This window comes from Anabas testudineus, chromosome 18 (assembly GCF_900324465.2).
Source record: "Anabas testudineus chromosome 18, fAnaTes1.2, whole genome shotgun sequence".
Lineage (NCBI taxonomy): Eukaryota > Metazoa > Chordata > Actinopteri > Anabantiformes > Anabantidae > Anabas > Anabas testudineus.
The window spans coordinates 16,785,885-16,807,208 of NC_046627.1; the positions used below are offsets into that span (position 1 = coordinate 16,785,885).

At 40.8% G+C, this 21,324-nt stretch overlaps 2 protein-coding genes across 5 annotated transcripts in view; one reads left to right on the forward strand and one right to left on the reverse strand.

Moving 5' to 3' along the window:
- The first annotated feature begins 1,660 nt into the window (after window positions 1–1,660).
- LOC113157172 (fatty acid-binding protein, intestinal-like) lies at window positions 1,661–3,691 on the forward strand. The gene is made up of 4 exons (XM_026352486.1): window positions 1,661–1,818; window positions 2,041–2,213; window positions 2,516–2,623; window positions 2,745–3,691. The coding sequence occupies exons 1-4, from the start codon at window positions 1,752–1,754 to the stop codon at window positions 2,793–2,795; spliced, it is 399 nt and encodes a 132-aa protein (XP_026208271.1). The 5' UTR covers window positions 1,661–1,751; the 3' UTR covers window positions 2,796–3,691.
- A 6,174-nt stretch (window positions 3,692–9,865) lies between these two features.
- The window catches only part of LOC113157309 (RNA-binding protein with multiple splicing-like), a 30,463-nt gene continuing 19,004 nt past the window's right edge, over window positions 9,866–21,324 (reverse strand). The window contains exons 6-8 of one of the 4 annotated variants that reach the window (XR_003298443.1): window positions 18,924–18,987; window positions 12,726–12,845; window positions 9,866–12,248 (exon numbers count right to left, since the gene is read on the reverse strand). Coding sequence is in view for 2 of the 4 variants with exons in the window: in XM_026352727.1 (XP_026208512.1) it covers window positions 18,925–18,987 (63 nt within the window). In the remaining 2 variants the exon portion in view is untranslated. Of the gene's footprint in view, window positions 12,249–12,725; window positions 12,846–18,917; window positions 18,988–21,324 lie in introns of those variants that run through there. The other 3 variants (XR_003298442.1, XM_026352727.1, XM_026352728.1) reach the window with 3 other exon arrangements.

A 21,324-nucleotide genomic window follows, 5' to 3' on the forward strand; every position in this document is an offset into this window, starting at 1 on the left:
TCTTAGCAGATCTCCTGACCCGGCTTGAGCCCTGCAGACCTCTTACTCGTTCTGTGATGCAGAACTAAACATGGTGAAGCTGCTTTTAGCTTCTGTGCTGCTCAGATATGCAACAATAAGTAAACAACCTGGGCTTCCTCTGCAGAGTTATCACTCAGCTGTCTTTTAGAAACAGCATCTGTCATGCTGAGCGAGACAAATTACGCTCGTTCATCTGTGAATCCTACTTTTGATGCATTGTAAAATAGCATCTGTGCTATTACTTGTAGTAAAGATGCCTTTGTCTTTCTTTAATATAGTGGATTGAACTGTCTCAGTCCCAAATTGCTTCCTGTGCTGATGCTGTTACGTTAAATGGAAGTGACATCTTTTGAGGTGTCAACTATGTATTCAGTCGTGTCCATTGTTGGGTCAGCTCACAGCCCGGCTCTGGATGCATGACTTTCCCATCAAGAATGCAGCTCTGCACCAGGCTCACATGCTAGGTGACTACTCGTCCGGTAATTTAGAGGACAATAGCTGCGTTTCTACGACGAAGTCCTGGCTCCTTTTAAAACAGTGCTGCTGTGTTTGAGAATTTGTGCTGTCTACCAGTCCAGATAGCATTTATTCCCATTGATTTCTATATGATATAAACATGAGTTGGACTGGTTTAGAGTCTCATAAGATAAGATAAGATATTCTTTATTGATCCCACATTGGGGAAATTCAATTGCTACAGCAGGTCAGTGCAAAAAGAATGAAAGGGTGTGCAAAAATACAAAAGTAATAAACATTTAACATTTATGCTACTGTAACACTGGAGAAAGATGCACTTAGTAGCTTTGAATGGGAGAATTCAGTCCTGATGCTGGAAATAGGAAGATAACAACCAATAGATCCTCGAAGATCATAATTTTTGTGTTTACTCCTCAGTGATCATAAGTATTAACACAGATAGCCTAACTATTTTCTAAAACCCAAGTGTGAAATGACTGGCAACCTAAAATGCTTTGGGTGAAACAGCTACTGAGCTTGGTTGGATGTCAACAGATCCGTCTCCATAGCAGCCGAGACGCTGTGATTTGGTTGAAAGCTCCAGGAGAATGAATCGTTTCAGAAAAGCGAACGCACGCTGTGATTAAGCTTCACTAACTGGAGCTGTAAAGTATAATTACATTTAATAAACATTTAAATGTGTAGTGCTGAAACTTTGCAACTGGTCCTTTAACTCTGCACAAATAGAAAGTTTCCAGTCCTGTGTATTTTCTCTTCTGGGTCACTACTCTTTGTACGGATGCCAGCTCTAGTTGTCACTGTCAAACAGAAAAGCCCTTTACTACTCATTGTCATGCCAGGCACAAACCGGGGGACAAAGAAAAGATTGAAGAAGAGAACGAGGCCCAGTTGAGCGACTGCCATGAGCAGCCATACAAACAACCCACTCTTTTTTTTTTTTTTTCTCCTGCAGAACAGTGACACAGTGTTCAGCTCTGCCAGATTCACAGGGGAGTTGCCCTCCAGTTATTTATCAGCGTATCCTCGAGGTCGTGAGGCCATCGGCCTACATTTGATACAGTCTTTAAACGGCCACATCAGCAGGCAGATAATCAGAGAGATAAAGGAGAGCATCTTCCATGCCAGCCTGAGGGAGGGGAGGCTTGGGTGGGGGTGGTGACAGTGTATATAAATGAAGGCCAATGGGCATTCGCAGTCCCACGGTCTGGTAGTGCTTCATTCCCAGCTGCCTTCAGCCCGACAAGTCTGCAGCCATGGCGTTCAATGGATCCTGGAAGGTCGACCGCAGCGAGAACTATGAGAAGTTCATGGAGCAAATGGGTGAGTGTGAGAAAAGTGTTTCACTGTAGTTCAATGTGGTTTGATGTATGAATGTTACACAAGGCAGTGAGGTGTTTTTTTTTGGCACTAGCAGAAGCTAAAGTAGAGTTAAACTAAATTAAGCAAACTTCAAAATAAAAGCTTAGATAAAGTAGATTTCAATACATCACTTTGATGGCAGCAAACCAGCTACATACTTCCACATTCTTCCTGTGCAACAAGGCATTAACGTCATGAAGCGCAAGCTGGCAGAACACGACAACCTGAAGCTTGTCATCGAGCAGACCGGGGACACGTTTCACATCAAAGAGTCCAGCACCTTTCGCACCAAAGACATCAACTTCACCCTGGGTGTCCCTTTCGATTACAGCCTGGCTGATGGCACTGAAGTCTCAGTGAGTACCCTAATGTGGTTCGGACAATATTAAACCAACAGCAGCAAATGCAGAAAAGGGGGCTTATTTTAAAGATTGATGGCGAGCAAATGAGGAAAATGCAAACCAGGCCAACTAAAACTAATGATGGAAAAGTTCCAGTGAAGAAGTACTCTACTGTGGATATGTGGTTGCTGCAACGAGAGTTAAACGAATGTGGAAAAACTAATCTACAATGACAAAATAGTGAGAGTGAAACTTGGCAAATAGACACAGCTGCAACACAACGTAAGCAGAGTTTCTCTCACAAACTGTAACTGCAGGGTACGTGGGAGCTGGAGGGCGACACGCTGAAAGGTAAATTCACCAGGAAAGACAACAACAAGGTCCTGACCACCACGAGAGCTCTGGTGGGAGGAGAGCTCGTCCAGGTCAGTTGGCTTTAGATGCATCTCATCGATCCCTTAGTTAAAGCTGCGATGCTGTATGATAATTCAAGTTTTCTTTCAGCATGTGTCTTCCAAGTAACGCACCTTTGTCTCCTCCCTACAGAGTTACAGCTACGAAGGAGTAGATGCTAAGAGGATTTTCAAGAAGCACTAACCTGGAGTGTAAAGATCATATTTTATTTTTATATAGATGACACAATGTAAATTAGTATGTGTTTCCTTCTGACAAATAGGACGCGACCAAGTCAAGCATATTCATGTGGGAATGTACTTCAAGTAAATATGGAGCCAAATGCACAAACACACACACAAAACAACTCATGATTACTTGAAACAAAGTGGACGAACAAGCGAAAAACAACCAAACTGCACCTTAGTTTCAATATGACAGAGAAAATATAGCATTTTAATGGCTGCTTCAGCTAAATGACTATAAAACATATTCTCTCACTGTTGTTTGGGTTTTATTCTCACAGGTTTTCAGACGTCCTCTCTGATTTCCCTGCCTCCATCCTACAATGGAGATGAATGAGGTTTTGTTTGTGTTTCACCGTGCGTTGAAAAATGTCATCAACCTGTCCTCATTGCTCGGGATAATCCACGAGACAATGCTGTAACGGTTTTCACAGGAACTATTTCATTAGTACAACGTAGTTCCAATGAAAACTGTTCACGTGTTTGTGGATTGTCTGAAGCTACAGGTCTGTTGTTTCTGGAAATATTTGTGGCCAATACAAGTTCTTCTGTCTCCATTTTATCATGGGGGCAAAGATATTACAAATGAATGTCTGAAAATCAGTTCAGATAAAACAAGAGAAACGATGCTTTCTGTAATTTATAGATGTATCCAACAGCTTGACTCCACCTTTAACAGCATTTAGCATTTAGTTCCACACGTGTTGTAATAAAATCAGCCACTAATCAACGTAGACAACATGAAAACTGTTAGATTCTTCTAACCATTAGGGAAATAAGTCCACTTGCACTAATGTTTTTTTATATATATATTGTAATGTCTATAACAATAAAGCAACCTAATGTCTCACATGAGTTTATTATTGGTGTTGTTCTTTACACAAGTTAGTGAATGGGGAATCTGTGCATTGTGTTAAACGTGAATGGAGCTTGGTAAATTTATTATCAAAGTCCAAAGTGAGGCTACAGAGTTGCAAGTGAAGTTGCCGAGTTGCCTCCAGGCCAAGTGTGTCAACAGTTATCAAGTCCTGATTATGTGCAAAGATCATGTCTCAGTGATTGCGTTTAATGAGCATCATTATCACAGCCTTGATAAGAAGGTTCCTGAGATAATGTCCCATTATCACATGTTTTCAAACTCAAACTCTCTCTTATTTAGCCTGATTTTACTCAGATCACATGATGACAGGACAGGGCCTTGTTCTGTCATGTGCTCGGTCTGATGTCTCCTTGTTTGGTTTTCAGCAGTGGAAAGAAAAGAAATGGAGAGTTTAACTGTACGAAGCCTCTCTGGTCACAAGAGGGCGACGTGTGACAGCTTTTACCTCACAGTTACTGATCATGTTACTTATGGAGATTTTTTTATTTTTATTTTTTTTGATAGAATCTGTTGCAGAACTTATCATCATCTAAAGATGAGAAGTTCCCCTGGTATGTTTGTATTAAGGTTGAGTAAAAAATATGGAATCTCATTTCAGCCAGGAAGTGTGAAAAACAAATGCAGTGAAGAATAAAAACATGAATTCTCACAGTCACTATTAAACAGTAAAAGTGTTATGATCCCCACAGAGCAGCAGCCTAACATGACGTCTAGCATCAATCGATTGCAGCCCCCCTGCCGAGCCCTGAGTGACACTCTCTTTCATAGAAGTGCAAGCCCAGGGTGAACAGGGCTAATCTGGCACAGACAGGGCTGCTTTGAACGGGTCGGGCTGCGAAGTCCTCTGACACCCCACAGAGGCTGTGAGCCTGCAGATTCTAGTGCAAGAAAAAATGTATAGGTGGGAGTCGTTTTTAAAAGTTCAAAGTAGTAATACTTTTAATAAGATTGTGGTTATGTCCAGTGTACGCTCCACGCACTGCAGCTCAAGGTATGTAAACCAAGCAAAACATCTTTTTCCAATTTGCATTTAGGAAGAACACTGCTACAGTCGTTGCATTGAGTTATCTGGGTAAATGTACAATCTACCTGGGTTCTCATTGTTTTTATTGAAAAATGGTTTAATATTGTGCGTATTCAGTGTATAATCATTCAATTTGGAGCATAACAAACACACATTAAGTCGGAATTTACCAAGCACCACATCAAAATATGCACCAAGTAGGTGAACAGGGTGACACACTGTAGATGGATGCTGCAACCTCTTATTATGACCACTGGGTGGCGCTGTGGAGCTCTTTATTTTCTGAGAGAAAAGGCCTCTGTCATTCTATGATGTCATCCTTCGTAAAGTTATCATATGACACACACCCTGCTTTTTCACACACACACACACACACACACACACACACACACACACACACATACGTGATTATTAGATCTTAACTCAAAAGATTAAAACAACGTCTCTGTGCGCTTATCTGGAGTCAAAGCGTGGACGATAGCAACATGGAACCAGTGAGAGACCGGAAAGCAGTGGGAGGGTTAACCTTGAGTGTTTTGATTGCTGTGAGACTAGCGCAGGGGCCCACCCAAGGGAGGTGGAGGCCGTGGATGAGAGGGTAGGAGGAGGAGGTGGACAAACAGTGAGAGAGGTGTGGAGAGACCACACTGAGGACAAGGGGAGCTCGGAGAGGACAGTGCACAAAGAAAAACCCCTCCTCACACTCCCATGCGCCCCTGCTGTTAAAATCAAATTCACTGACTCACTCTGAAGTCGCCGGCTTATCTGAACGCGTAACCGTCATAAAAGACACCAAGGAGTGTCTGGGCTTTTGGTTGGCCGATGTTTCCAAGAAGAAACAAGCCCACTTTTAGGCCATTCACTGTTTAGACAATGACTGTGCAGACTGTGCAGGCTGCTGGATGATGAGTCACCACTTAGTCAGTGATGAGAACTGTATCTCCAGAGAGCTGGGAATTATTTAAGATTAAGACCAATGTACCCGCTCAGACCTTTACCAGCCTTGTAGGTTCGGAGGCGCTGTTGTGATGATAGATCTGAGCTATTAAAAGATGATTAACAGGATAGGATTTAGTTTTTTCCTTAAGCCTTGTTGGATCTTTTTAATTGGTGCCTTAAATTAAATAGCTGATTGCAGACTGACAGGAGATTTCTCTTTGTGAGAGCTCAATACATTTCTTCTGTACACAATCATGCCTATTTTTAGCCTTGCTAGCCGCTAATAAACACGCTCAAATATCTGTATCCAAGAGAATGACCTATCTCAATAGCAATCGGCTTGACTGCCATGAAATTCTTCAGAATCCCAACGGTACATCAGGATGACTGTGAGAAAAACATCTACACGATGAATGATGAAAAATCTGACAGTTCACATGATTCCCAGACACATGTAATGACTTTTGGTTTAGCGCCACCAAGAGGTTGACATTTGTGGTTCAAACTGAAATAGTCTCCAGTGCTATTTCTTTCAATTCAGTTCAATTCAGTTTTATTTGTATAGTGCCAAATTACACCAGAGGTCATCTTTAGGCACTTTACAGTGTATAATTGTATAGAAAATAACAAAGAAACCCCATCAATCCCATTTGAGCAAGGTTTAGGCAACAGTGGAGAGGGAAAACTCTCTTTAGAGGAAAAAAAAACAGGCTCAGGGTGGGCGGCCATCTGCCTCGACCGGATGGTGTGAGTGGAAAGAGGAGAGAGAACAGAAGAGCAGGCAACAAAAGACAATAACAGGGCCAGCAACTGGAAACTGGAGATATACAGCTCCAAGGCCGAGGATACCTGGAGAGGAGAACAGAGAGGAGGAAGCGCAACTACAAGAGAGAGAAAGTTAATGGTGGCATTTGAATGGACAGAGGAGAGGAGCTCAGTGTATCAGTAGTAGTAGTAGTAGCTTTATAAAAAAAGAAAAGTCTAGTCTAGTGCTAGTATCTGATAAACTTGGTTCACAAATTTTGCATTGCATAACTTGTAATACCAAGTAAATATCTGGCTGGTTAAAATTTAAATCCACTGCAACACTGGTTTATAATTAAATACCTGCAATTATCTTTCCATCATCCCTGGGTGTATTTTGTGTTTAGCAACACGTTTGCATGCTAACCCACTAAACTAGAAAATAATCCAGGTTATTTCTACTAAACATTAACATGTTAGCATTGTGCTAGTGCTAACTCTCTACACTAATATTGACAATGTGGTCCAGATTATCATACTAGCATCGTGCCTACGGAGTCATAGCATAAACAATGCTTGGTATTAGGTTGGTATTAGTACCTCAGTGTAGACAAGACTTACTAGCATGGACATACAGCATGCACGTAACTATGTAGGCCTATATCTACTCAGGTATTTCTGCTTTGAGTATTTACATTCTCCGCTATTTAACACTGAGACATCACCACATTTCAGAGGCAAACACCACACTTTTACTCCAGCACATTCAATTGATAGTTATCAGAATCGGATTAATAATACAGAATTTGTAATAATCACAAGCTCCATCAATAAAAGTTGCATCCTCAAACCGATTAACACATTTATAAGATCCAAACATATAATGTTCATTAATGTTTATTAAAAAGACAGTAAAGAGAACTTTTATTTTTGGTACTTTCTGAGCTAATATATTTGTATTTTTAACATTATTTTGAATGTAGGACGTTTCTTCGTAACTGTGCCACTTTTACTGAAGATCTGAGTACTTCTCCTTTTTTGAATATTCTTTACTAGATTAGTGAGTAATATTTTTTTTTTTTGAAGGCCTCTAAAGTGATCCATTAAATAGGTGAAAATACACTTTCTAAATATATCATGCACACACCGTTGATGGCTCACAACTAGATATTGATTCACTTTAAGGACACAAGTCAAGGTGAGCAGGGTTAATGGATCAGTGACTCCTCAGGTACTATCTGTAACCATGTGTGATAACATATCACGACTGTCTATTGCAGAAAGCAGTGGGCAGCGTTTTACTGAGGCAAACCAAGCAACACTGAAAGAGGAATGAAATACAGGTCCTGACGTCCAAGTAGTAAATCTAAAGCCGAGAACCAGGAGGTATTTAATTGAACTGCAGTTTTGACCACTCAGCTGCAGTAAAAATACAGACACCCTTCGCTAAGGACGTCTGAAGAGAACGAGTGAAAGTGGAGAGAAACACCTCTTTAATGGACTCGTCAAAGGGAGTAACACCATTAGAAAGTGTTGCCGGCTGGGCGTATGCATTTATGCACCCACATGAATGTCTTCCCATGCCTGTGCACACATAAACACTTGTACCTCCCATTTTATTCTGCTCCGACACCCTGCGTGAGCAACCCCCCCCAGGGGCACGGACGAGCGTGTGTCATGTGAGAAGCTGGTGTGAGCCACCTGGCGTGACTGAGCAGACAGAAGAGAGCGGAGGCAAATGGAGAACCTAAATTGGCTGTGGCCTCTGTCTCAGGAGTAGCCAGCCTCTGGGTTTGGTGGGCTATTCTTATAGAGGGCAAAGAGAGGTCTGCAGCTCCCATGGCACACAAACCATTTTAAAGGATCCCACGTCATGTTTTGATGGCCTCCTGGGAAAGTGGGGGAGGTGTTATCCAGTGACAAGTGTGACAGAAGAAGAGGAAATGAGCTTCACGCAGATGGATTTCTGTGTTTTTTAACTTGACTTAATATGGAGCCTCAACACTGACTAAACATACTTATCAATCAGTTGTCAGTCTTTATCTTTTATCTATTAAATAGATAATAATTTATAAGTTTCCTTATTTGATAGTGAAATGAGACCATGAATGTGCAGGGGGACCACTAGTCTAATTCGTGTGTGTTTGTCTGTAATATCAGTAGAGCATGGAGGGGAGTGGACATGGATACATCCATGGGGGTGTGCTAACTTAACTGAATACATCATGTGGCCAAACACACTCCTGGGACTGTAACAACATGCCAGGGTTTGGTTCATGTGACCGGATGAAGGCAGCTGAGCTAACACTAGCACTGGGGTTTGCAAACTAGTAAACAGAGTCAATGAAAATGACTTGTTTTGGGAATGAGCCTCTGTGTTGTGTGGTCAACTGCACATTTGCATTAAGGGCTTTTTGATAAGAGGTGTGCGTGATTGTGTGTTTTGCTCGGCGCACTTGGCAAACGGTTGGAAACAATGGGTTTCAGAGCGCAGTGGGTTTGAAAAAGACCTTAGTGTTTTACTTGATGGCCCTGGTCGTGTGGTCCCACTCAGGGTGTGGACGCGAGATTAGGATGTAAGGTCTGAAAAAAAAAAGACTAGCATGTGTAAAAGTTTGGGGGCCACAGTTTTAATTGCAGTACTGTGAATGGCCACTAGGACTAACAAGGCTGAGTGGTCGTCTCTAGACACTTGTGCACATGTTGAGCGAGTGTTCAGCTAGCCACCAAGATAAAGCAGCACAGTAAGTAAACCATCCATATGCTGAGTATATACACTGAAAAATGACTAGACAGACTTTCATCTTGTTATTGTTTAACACGTGTTCTCACTCAGCGTGTTTAGCCTGACATTTTTAGTATTTAACAGTTTTATCTGATGATGTAATCAGTAAGCTAACTAAGTACATTTACTCAAATACTGTACTTCACCAGAGTATTTCCTTTTCAAGTTTCTACTCCCCTACAAATCAAAGGAAAATACTTACTCCACTACGTTTATTTTAACAGCATTAGTTACTAGCTCCAGGTTTAGATTCTCATAAACATCATTTATGGATGAATCCGCTGTCACAACATCATTTTCATCTTTGACAGTTTGTCAAACTGAATTTCAAACCTAAACAACCTCCATGCTGTTATGTTAGAATGTCTGAAATACATTTATGTTATCAACAGCATCTAATTTGACATTGTTTAAAATACACAGTTTTCTTAGTGGATTAATTTTACTTTTGTACTATAAGTAAAATGTACTGTATGTACTTAAATACATAATAAAAATAAAAATAAAGAGTACTTCTACTTGCAGTGGAGTACCCCGTATTCCAGTATTAGTACTGATTTTGTGTACTTTGTACACGTGGTTTGGTGCAGGTTCACACCTGTGTGCCTAGTTTAAAAATATATATTTAAACCAAAATAAAAAAATGTAAACATGAGAGCAAGGATGACATCAATCTTTAATGGCATATGGCCTGAAATGTCTTCATTTAACATTTTCATAAAAACTTCTCATTTTGATCGTTTCCTCTTTTTTTTTTTTTGGTTTCAAACAAACAACCTCTGCAATTCACTGAAATACAGTTTCTCCTTACAGCGGCTAAAGTACGTACATATTGACAGTACTCTATGCTTTAATAAAACAAAAGCACACACACATGCCGTGAACATGCACAGAACACACAGGTACGCACACGGTATACTGAAACAAGAAAAGGAGTATTTTTGCATTGACAAAAAGGAGGGATCATCATCATCATCATTATCGTATTAACTTCCAGGAACATCTGTACCGTACTGCTGGCAAAGCACAAAAAGATCCATTCATTCAAAGAGCATGTTTTTCTCTGAATTTCACAGTGAATTATGTAGGTAAAACAGCATTTATCTATCACACACAGTATGTTCCAATCAGTCAGATATAAACACAAATAAGAAGCTCTAGAAAAATTACCAAATGAATATACAATTAAACTTACAATAATACTTACAATGAATTATATGATGGGCATCTTCTATGACCTTTAAAAACGCAATACCCATAAAAACACACACACAGACACACCTTATAAATACTTGTTCTAATAAATTTGATGCCACACTCGGCTTTAAAAATATCTGTAAAAGCAAAAACTGCTTCAGAAAATCAGTTGATATGATGCATATTATTATTATTATTCATTACAAACACTGACTATATGATTCAACCAGTCCAATATGATTGTACGCACTCGGGCAACATTACAGGGAGGATTATTGTTTTCTTACTTCGGTTTTCGACATCACATCACTGTGAAATGTGACCTGGCCTCATCAGGAAAGTACAAGAATCGCATTTTGTTTTTTGTACAAATGCGGCGTGAACGTGAATTCTGGCATCAAAATGTCACAGAAATATGATCACTTGATGATATGTCTACAGCAAAGACGTTATTGCAGGTCCAGAATACACAAGATTACAAAAGGCTTGTATTTTTTTTTCTTCCCCACACCACTCCAATCATTAACATGTAAAATCAAAATTTACAAAAGCAGGTTGAATCACGTGGTCTTCCTAAAAATAGACGAAAGAGACAAATTGCTTAAAGTGAATATCCTTTCAGATGCGGAGTGGCTCTTTTGGAGTGACACCAAAAGAGACATGCAGCAAAAATAATGTCATACTTCATAAGAAATCAGATTGAGGACTACAAAGCAGTCAAAAAACGGAATAACTCCACTAGCCTAGATAGCTCTCCAGTGTACGACGGATGCTTTTGGTCTTTTTGTTTCTTATACTGTGCCGTCCCCTTGCTACACTATAAAGGAGCAAGTTCCTAATTATAGCAGGGCTCAGTTTGCTGTGTATTGCAGTCTCTGGGGGTCACTGTACCTTCACCAACGATGGCTTATTCCTGTCAGCGCCTCTTTTAAACACATCTGATTACCTTAAACTGAAAAATAGTGAGCCGGATCAGGTGTGTTTTTGTCACTCAGCGTTCACAGACACTGCTCAGTGGAGTCAGACAAAAGGACTCGTATGTTTGCTTCACTGGGTAAAGACAACACACAGATACATATGAGCAAACCTAAACCCACACAGTATGTAGAAAAAGACGAGAGCAAACCAACAAGACTGCTTTGGAATAGCAGAGCGACCTACCATCGTATAATGGCACAAAACAGGACGGGCCAAAAAAAAATGTGTAAAAACATATGAAAGTTCCTCACATACTTTAGCACGACATAAACCAATCAAACAGAACCATTTCAAACATCGTCTTGATTACAAAAATACCTTTTTGTATTTCTTTAAAATATCTAAAAATGTACAGCATTGTCTTTTTTTTTTTAGTCGTTTTGTTTTTTGCAAAGTCATGCTTCGACATGTATTTTATAATCATAATAACATTAATATGAATGATATACAGAATAGTAATAATTATAGTCATATAATAACATTATCCAACAGCGCTTAAGCCACACCGCCAAACGTCAGGCTTTGCAACATGGCTGCATAAAAAATGCGTTTCGCACTCCTTTGGTTAGTGTCTTGACACTTGCATGTACAGACTGCAGAGCAAGAGTTAGACAGTCGACTGGTAAACTAAGGGGGTGTGCGCCTTCGTCATGCGTGCCCAGTACCATTCACGTAGGTATGAGAGGAGGTGAAGCCAAAGCGCTGCCGGTAAATCTTGAGTATGTAACAGTATAAAAAAAAAAGAAAGAGAAAGAGAGAGAGAGAGAGAGTTGGAGGGACTTTGGGGAGGGCGGTGGAAGAGGGGCTCGATGTGTGATGGAGGCTGGGGTCTAGTATGTCCTGAGGCCCATGAGGCTGCTGCTGCCTGAGAGAGAGAGAAAAGGGGGATACAAAGAAAAGGTGTGAGGTTGCCATGGTCACCACACGCTAACCTTGTACAGTAATGAAAACACAGGGGATCGTGTGGAACTGCTGCGCGACACAAACACACTCACACACCCCTTTAAATTGCACGTGCAAACTACACGATGCCAAGACCACACACACTTCTCTCCCACAAATATCTAATTGTGGAATTCTGGGTCTGTTTTCAAAACATTTTCCGTTGAGCAAAAAAAGCTGAAACTAACACAGATGAAAGCTGACACGCTGTCAATACAGCTTGGCGCACTTATGTTCATTCCAGCAGAAGTCTTTGGCAGCGCGATACCGTCTGATACAGAAATCTACACTTTCAGACGCGACCCCCCCCCCGCTTCGGTGGCGAGGTGAGATTTACACCTTTCGTCCTCGCCTGTTGGGATCAATAATGGTGAGCGTCTGAGCAGAGGCGCAAACTCACCGACGGTTCGCTGCTCCAGAGGCTGGAGCCAGGTCAGTTCTCCTGGTTTCTAACTGAACACGAGAGGCAATCAGCAACGCCCGTCACAGCCGGCCACGGCCACCATCACACATCAGGAACCTGAGCACAAACAAACAACAAACAAAAACAAAGAGTTTGACTCACGTGAACAAACTTCACAAGTGTTCTTTTTTTGTTACACGTTGCCAGTTTTGCCTGATTTCCCCTCAAACCAGACAGGATCTCCTGATTTCTTACGATTCTTATGAGAAGTACATCTGTGATGAGCATGGCCGTCAGCAGAGTATGATATTGCTGGCATGCTCGGGCAGTCGGGGGGACTAAAAAGAGACCAGTTAAAACAAGAGTGTTCAAAACCGCTGCAGCCGGGGCCAAGATATCACTCGTTCAGTATGTGTGCCAACCTCCAAAAAACAATCAACCATATATTTTCCAATAAAGGAACTTGAAAGTGTCTGGTAAACTCCATATGAGAGGCTTGTTACGTGTTAAAATGTAAAGCCATAAGTACTAAGGTGACGTTCTTAGAGGTATTATAGAGGCAATAAACTATATTCTCATGCACGCACCCATACGTTTAGAACTCCTTTTGACTTCAGAGGTTGTTTTTCAAATTTCCTGAAGATTAGCTGTGACAAACGACGTCAGCTGACTATTGGTTTCAATACTTATGTTGAACTTCTGCCTGACAACCAAATCTCCCATGATCCCATGATGCACCACAACCCCGCCACCAGCAGACTGTAGAGAAAGGTCAACCCTCCGACCCAACTCACCCACCCCCAGATGTATCACTAAAAATAGACATCTCTTGGAGACCACAGTGACCCGGGTTCTTTGGAACAATAAACAATTAGTAAACTAAACATGACCTTAAGAGACAGAAGGAGAGAGACAGGCAGGGGACAAGTTGGGAACTGCTCCCCCCGTTCAGACAACAGCGCGTTTTCCGCTGGGGGTACGGCTGGCCTAGCTAATGCCCTGTTGCGCGTTCAGTCAAGGATGAGGGAATCGATGCGCTGTACAGTCGCTTGGCTAAGCTGATGCGATGCATACTTCCAGACCACAGTATTTGTTCTGGCTGAGACACCAAGGTTAAAGATTGGGTTGATCATTGAACATGTCTTTGCAGATCAGGAGGGGGTTTAGTGATATGCAGGCTTAATGTGTTACATCCAATAACTCAGCCCAGGCGCATAATATGAGATAGGGTAAACAAGTGGTGTTTGAGAATGCGGCCCGGTTTCTCATGAACGTGTGCAATGATTTTGTTTTGAATTCGGCGAGCCTTCATGTAGCAAATGTCCCAGCTCGGTGCTGCAAATATAACAAGGGAGACAGTACATTGCTGTCTCTCCACCATCGATTCATTTACTATAAAACACCTCAAACTTTGCACCCCTACTAAAACGTACTGCTGTGTTTTAGAAAGTGGAATGTGTTTCTCTGGTTTTCATTCTTTTCTTTGTGATTAGCAGAATCTGGAGCTGTGTAATCCATCACTGTGATCAAATCTGCTTTCATTCCTGTCAAAATAAGAGCCCGACTGAGTCATTGCATTGAATAGCAAATATAACTGCCTGATTTTAGCTTATCACCAGACATACCAGATATATTGCATCAGTGATAAGCTGCCTACTATGTAACAGGAAACTGTTTTTCCACTGCAGAAAATCCCAAACATACTGTATGTTAGTCTTTTATAAGCACATTTAAAGAATCATTATCAAATAAACTAGCTTTGATTCATTTGTAATCAGACAGCATTTGCATAATGAATGATCAATAATTACTAATGCTTTTTAGATGACTTAATTGCCATTGATAAGAACAAGTTTTGGGTTTACAGGTTGTAATAAACTTGTGATCTTGCACAACAAGAATTCTGTGATAAACGTTCAGTGATCAATAAATCATCAAGAAAATGTTAATAAATACAATTCTTTATTAACAATTAAATGTTGAAGTTATCGCTCAAGCAAAAGAAACCCTTGTTTCTAGTCGCGCCACTGTGAATATTTTCTTAGTCTTCTTAGTACTCTGTTCTCTATTTTGAACTGTAGGTCAGACAAGCTTCAGGTTTAAGAAACTGTGATTTAAACATCTACTAATGTAAAACTAAAATGTAAAACATGGTTGATTTGTAGATAACCTTGCAAATACATCCATCTCTACCTGTGCGGATCGGCAATGGAAAGAGCCCCATCTGAAGCCCCTTTAATCCGGAGAAAAGCCTTTAGGCCCTGGCTGTGTTTCTCACATACCAGCAATAGCTGTTGGAGCTGGGCGGTGATGAATGCAGCTGACGACATGTATCTAGCGCCTTCGATCTGGTGCAGGGACCAGGCCAAGGTGTAGCTAATGCTATCTGCCTCTGTGTTATGTCAGTTGGGGGCTGAGGGTCTCACTTCCACATAAGAAGGGCTCTCCAGTGGGAGTTAGTCCAACACTGCACAGGAACCACTTGTTTTGTTGGGCTATTGGCCAAAAAGCGGTCCGACTACACACGTTTGTCTCCACAAGACATACACAAACATGCATGTTACACACGCAACACTCCCCGTCTCGTCAGACAGAAAATCCGGATTACCTTTCTGTACAGTTCACTGAGCATTAATGTCCACTATTAGACTGGCTTTGGACACAGCTCAGTGCTGGAGCCTGAATGTCAAATATAATTCAGCTTTACAGACATTCAGGTGAACGAGTAGCCTGCAGGTGCATTACAACAACAGAAACCTCACAGTACAGTAGGTTTAAAAAGTCAAGCCCGGGGGAGGGGGTACCTGTTTCAACTTGCATGAAACGCCATTGCCATGAATGAAGTTTTCAAAATGGGTCTTCCTTTGACAGCTGATTAGCACAACTCACCACCAGTCATGACTAAAGACCCCGAACACTACTTCACTTTCAGCTGTTCTCACACACACACACTCACTGAAGTCTCCCACAGTTCCACTTCCTAACGTCAATCCACATACTCTGACCGTGAGTGGTCCCCATCCCTCAGATGCCAAGACAACCACTGACCAACCACATGCCTTCCATGACTGAGGAGCTGTAAGCTTCTCTGAATTCCCATTGTGACCTCTTCTTCAACATGAGTAACAATGCACAAAAGCTCTTTTTTTGTTAATGCACACGACCCATCAATAGCAGACAAACTGTACAATCCTAGTGCAACACACACAGCCTCTGTCTGTAACCTCAGTTTGAGTTTATTCTTGTTGTTTTGCTGCTAAAATTGTTTCAAAGAGTTACGCAAGCGCCTAGCATCGCAGATCGCATTACACAAATAACTACCACCATTGTTGCTTCCCACATCATGACACATGCAACTGTGTTTCTAACTTGACTGTGTCCATTTAATATTACAAAAGGAGAGCCAAAAAACACACGGCCGGGTACAGCTGCGAAATGTCAGGGCTGCAAACTAATGCAAACTCAACACTGACACTTTATAAGAATTCATATACAGTCTTTTTTAAATGAATGCTTCCTAAGGAGATACGTGTATGTGTCATATACATGTGTAAACTATTGTGTTTTCACATGTTATATTTTGGATTTATTTATAACTATGCTGTAGTAGCTTCATTAAGATAAACAGTATCCTAATACAGTCTAGGAATGTGCTTTGGAAAGTGGCAAGCATGTCTAAATCTAAGTACAACTATTTATTCTTTCACAGCTGCTAAATCAGAGAGCTGCAAAAGAACTGTTATCAATTACATGAAGCAGATTGGGTGGTAGAAAAACTGCATGTACATTTGTGTATATTTGTATGTGATATGTGTCTTAATGTATTTTCCATTAATATGTTTATTTGTCAAGTGTTGGTCAAACATATGGTTGCGAGTTAATTGAATTTGTTGTACCTAATCCGCAGGCTTCAGAGTGAACTGGCTCCCTAGGGTGTATTTTTGGGAGAAAGTGGTTCCAAAGAAAACTGTTCACAGTGAGGTCTGTGGTTTCGCAGTGTACCAGAGACACTGTTGCATGCTGGGTTATAATTTCTCAATGCTGCGACTACCACAAACACAAATCTTTTCCCTTCCACTGTCCTGGGCTGACAGCAGACATCTCAGCGAAAAAAAATCTCACAACCTGCACGACTAAATCAAAACGTATGAGCTCATACAAACACCATCTGAAGTGAGATGACCCAAACACCCCTTTTTTTTTGTTGTTGTTGTTGTTGATCTTTTTGTTTGTGTGTGCTTCCCTGTGCAAACTGACACGCCTTCTGTTTAAGCATGTACTTGTGCTGCACACTACATAATTTGAATGTGTTGCATGTGTCTATATCTGCTGCGGCTGCCTGTAATTATCACAGTATTCTGACTGGATGTCTCGGCTTCACCTCACCCTCCACTGTGAACCGGATGTGGGGATGTTGTTGTTTCACTCGGGGGCTAATATCCAGTGGGGCAGAGTGACCAGGCCAAATGACTTCCTCCTGGTTTGATAGAGCAATAATTACTTCCACCGAGCCCTTCCCTCCTCCACTCCCTTCCTCCTTTACCCCCTAACAGAGACAAAATCCCCCCTCCTAAAAAAGACTGAATTACTCCAACAGCTTTTTTTTCCTCCTGCAGTATGAAAATAGACATGAAAGCTATGATGCAGAGTTGGAAGGGGACAGCAGAGGACTAGCACCAATCAACAGCCTGATGAATGTTAGCCTCCTTGCTACCATCGCCACCACCCACCCGCTCGCCACCGACTCCCTAAGGGGTCCGTGGAACATGTTTCTTCCTGTCCCAAGACGTTGGAGGGAGGGTACTGGTGACAGAGTGACTGGCGCCGAGTGCAGACACACATACATGCACAGATACACAGGCTAGCAGGGGATTTGTTGTGCTTTGTGGTTTTGTTTTGTTTTGTTTTTTTGTTCCTGCAAGCACAACAGCATCGAGTTTGTCTGAGCCAGAGAGCGGAGCATGTGTGCTGCGTGGTAACAGTTGAGTCATGTGCTTATCGAAGCCCCTTTTTTTGAAGCCAACTTCTCTGTGCACTGTCTGCAGCGCCACTAAAATTAATTCATATGCAATTTATTTTGAATAAAGCCCCATGCTAATTATTTTTTAATAAAGATTCATAAAAATGGCCCTTCAGGCAGCACCCAGGTAGTTCATGGAGCATATTCCACATATTGGAGCATCACATCCACCATTCTCCTTCATCTCTTTCTATCCTGTCTTCTTTATAATTCTCCACTGTGCACTTTCTCATAATGCAGAAATGCCAAAAAATTAAAAAATGTATTTCATCCTGCCATGGTTTGACAAAATGACAAACAAACCCTAATATCTGCTGTATAGTACCAACATCATTATAGGAGAATATTCTGTGTTTATTGTGGAACTTTTTAGTACAGAGAGCGCGCACAATAATAAACTTCCCCTAAAGAATAATAAATAAGAGGCGGATGTGTGGAGCCAATAACTTCTTCTCATCCTCCATAAAACCTCCTCAGCGTGTATGATCTTAAACAAGATTTACTTCCTTTAATTGAATTTCAGTGTAAGAAGATGAGACCCCGAATCATGGAACATTATAATCAGTTATAATCAGTGGTTGAACTGTTGAACAGTCCTTCAGTTCCTTTACTCAAAGTTGCTCAGATCAATATTTCTAGAGGAACGCATCATGTTGAAGGGGGCGCTCGTATTAGCGAATTACCAATTCCTCTAAGCTCTTCCCGGCATTTTAGCTTTCCAGTACTTGAGTACATGTACTAAGTGACTTCCCCCACTGGTTATAATAAAATTACTGATCAAAGCAGCTGACATTAGCATTTTGTGTCATATTTGCTGAGCTCTATCCCTCCTGTTTTATTAAAACACTGACATCGGAGCTTGTTGTCTATTCTGTTTGACCCGCTGCCTTTGATGCCCGAGATAAAGCATCGACCCTGTGAGTCCTGTAACCTCGTCACCTCGTGATGTTGTGCGCAAAGTCATGAATCCGACCAGTCTAATGCGTTAGTGAGTTGAGTTTGACGCCAACTAGCAGAATTAAGAAGGTCCTCACTTGACGCACACGCCATGAGCACCGAGGACCGGCTTGCGATATTCTCGACCTATGTTTAGGAACAGCTCGGCGCACTGTTTAAACACAGTGTCATAATATTTACCGGAGTAAAGTATTTTGTGCCTGGTTACTCACACATACTTCAGCAGAACTGCCTGGACTTCCATCCCTGAGGAGTTCCATCTGCAGGTGGGAGCCAGCGAATCTAAACACACACAGAAACACACATCATTTACATTCACGCAAACGTATTACACTATTGTTGCTAAAAGTGAGGATTTCACCTGACGTTTGTAAATCTCAAAGGAACAAAAGACATTTACTGAGCATAAATAGTTTCACATTCTGAGAAACAGAAGCAGCTGCAAATTAGCTTAGCTTAGCATAACGACTGGGAAGTGAAAGAAAACAGCTAGCCTGGTTCATATCAAATGGTTTAACACATTGTTCAATTTGTATAACAAAGCGTTAATTAAGTTGGTTATGTGCAGAGATGACACTCATGGCTTGCCGTTTCCCATCGTTCCCCACTTTATGCTAAGCTAATCTAACTAGCAGCTGACTCTAGCCAATAACCAACATGTCCTACAAGATGCAGTGTGTAAGATTGTGTTATAGGATTTTCTTTAGCTTAGAACGAGCCTTTTATATCTACATAGGTAATAACATTTTGTTTGAATTTGATGTCGCTAAATATTTCATATTTTACACACTGTAGCTTTAATATTGTAATATATATATTTTTTAAATATCAGATTTAGTTAATAGGTTGAAACTGGGTTATCTTGAAGGGACAGCAGGACAGTGTGCTCTCTGTTTATTACTGAGCTTCACAGCTTTACAATAAAAGATTGTTTATCACTAATTGTCACATGTTTTGTAAATTTCCACATAACCCACACAATCGTCTTCTTGTATTCAAATTAAGTGCACATAGTGTCACGCAACAATAGAACTCACTGTTTACCAGCAATCTAATAACACTGTGTGATCTCACCAGAGAAGATGACAGTGACCGACTGATCAGAGAGCTGAGCTCATAAATTGGATTTGATCATTTAGTCCTGAGTGTTTGTATTATCATACAAATATGTCTCACATCAGCATGTGCTCTAGGTCAGAAGACACTGTGAGATACCCAGCGCAACCCCTCCCGCCCATCTGAAATCACAAAGCCAGATTGTCTTTGTGTGTGTCAGTTTGTTCTCACATATCTGACGCATATGGAAAATTGCCAGCCAGGCAGATTCAACTTTACACTCATTTCAAAGTCTGACATCATCTGAGCTTCAGCTTTAGTGTCTTTGCTAGAGGCCTTTATTTTTAAATAACCTTAGTCTCTGCATTATATATGGTAATCTACTCTATATGCTCCCTAGCAGAGATGAAAGATAAAACTAGATATTTATATACTGTAACATTTTGATCCTAAAATACCGCAAAGTACTGAAAGATTAATGCAAGTTTAGGAACCAATCGGCAAACACAAATTCTGAAATAATACATCAGGGTCAGCCAGAATCAAATAAGCTTCATGAGAAGACTTTCAAGAGATCAATAATGAACTGTTACGTGACCGCACAAGGGAGCTCTGCAGATTAGAAGATCTTTGCTAAACTAGATCATGGTCGGTGGAAAAAGAAGGATTTAATTAATCAACCAGGTAATGGTCAAGCGATGATGCAAAACTTTTTAAAGCACTAAAGTTGTACTCGTGATGCCACTGAATGGGCTAAAGATAAAGTGACTTGAAACTACAGTGTGGTAAAGGCTCTGCTTCAAACTGGGAAAAAAGTACCTTATTAAATTGATTATATATTTTTAGTCAGAATTTCAAGACCAAAGCAGGAACCAAGTCTACATAAAAAGATACTTTGGTTTCAGAGGGTTATATTTCTTTTCTTTGAGTAAAAAAGCTAGTTTACGATGAGAATTAATAGGCAATTCAAATTCTGTTGCACGTGTACCATTTGGATTTATTAGGATTATTAGGAAAGTTAGTTTTTCAGGGAGTGTTGTTATTTCAAGGGTTCTCAGAACCCATGGACACCTTCCTTATGTCTCCAAATGCAGTTTAGAGATTTGGTGAACTGTGAGATCAGTTTAGTTTAGTTTAGTTCGATCCCTGGAAGTGGGATCAGGTAGCAGCTGCTCTCAAGAGGAGGGTACAACTGCATTACACGTCTGCAAAAATGGACTACACCCTGGAAATTAAATATTTATAAAGTCACTGATTTCAGTTTAAATCAACAAATTGAATTAACTCAAATTCCTGATAGATTTTCTGCTTTCGTGCACAGTCATTGTAGGTGAACAGGACTAACCAATATTTCAGAAATGATGGTTTGTGATTTAGTTATATTATTGTAAAGTGATCCTGTTTCCATAGATATCACTGAATTACGTTAAATTCACCAATAACCATTCAGCAGAACTGAGTTTAGAAACATGTCAAACACATTTTAAAATATATATATGTGATTTAATTTTTGTTCTTCTGTAAATTTGCCAATGAGAGAGCGACTGGGTGGTGTGTGCTCTG

Bases quoted from the DNA above. Each gene is read 5' to 3' on its own strand.
- LOC113157172 (XM_026352486.1), top strand. From the start codon at position 1,752: ATGGCGTTCAATGGATCCTGGAAGGTCGACCGCAGCGAGAACTATGAG. The intron at 1,819-2,040 runs GTGAGTGTGAGA...CTGTGCAACAAG, and splicing joins GAAGTTCATGGAGCAAATGG to GCATTAACGTCATGAAGCGC. The intron at 2,214-2,515 runs GTGAGTACCCTA...CTGTAACTGCAG, and splicing joins CTGATGGCACTGAAGTCTCA to GGTACGTGGGAGCTGGAGGG.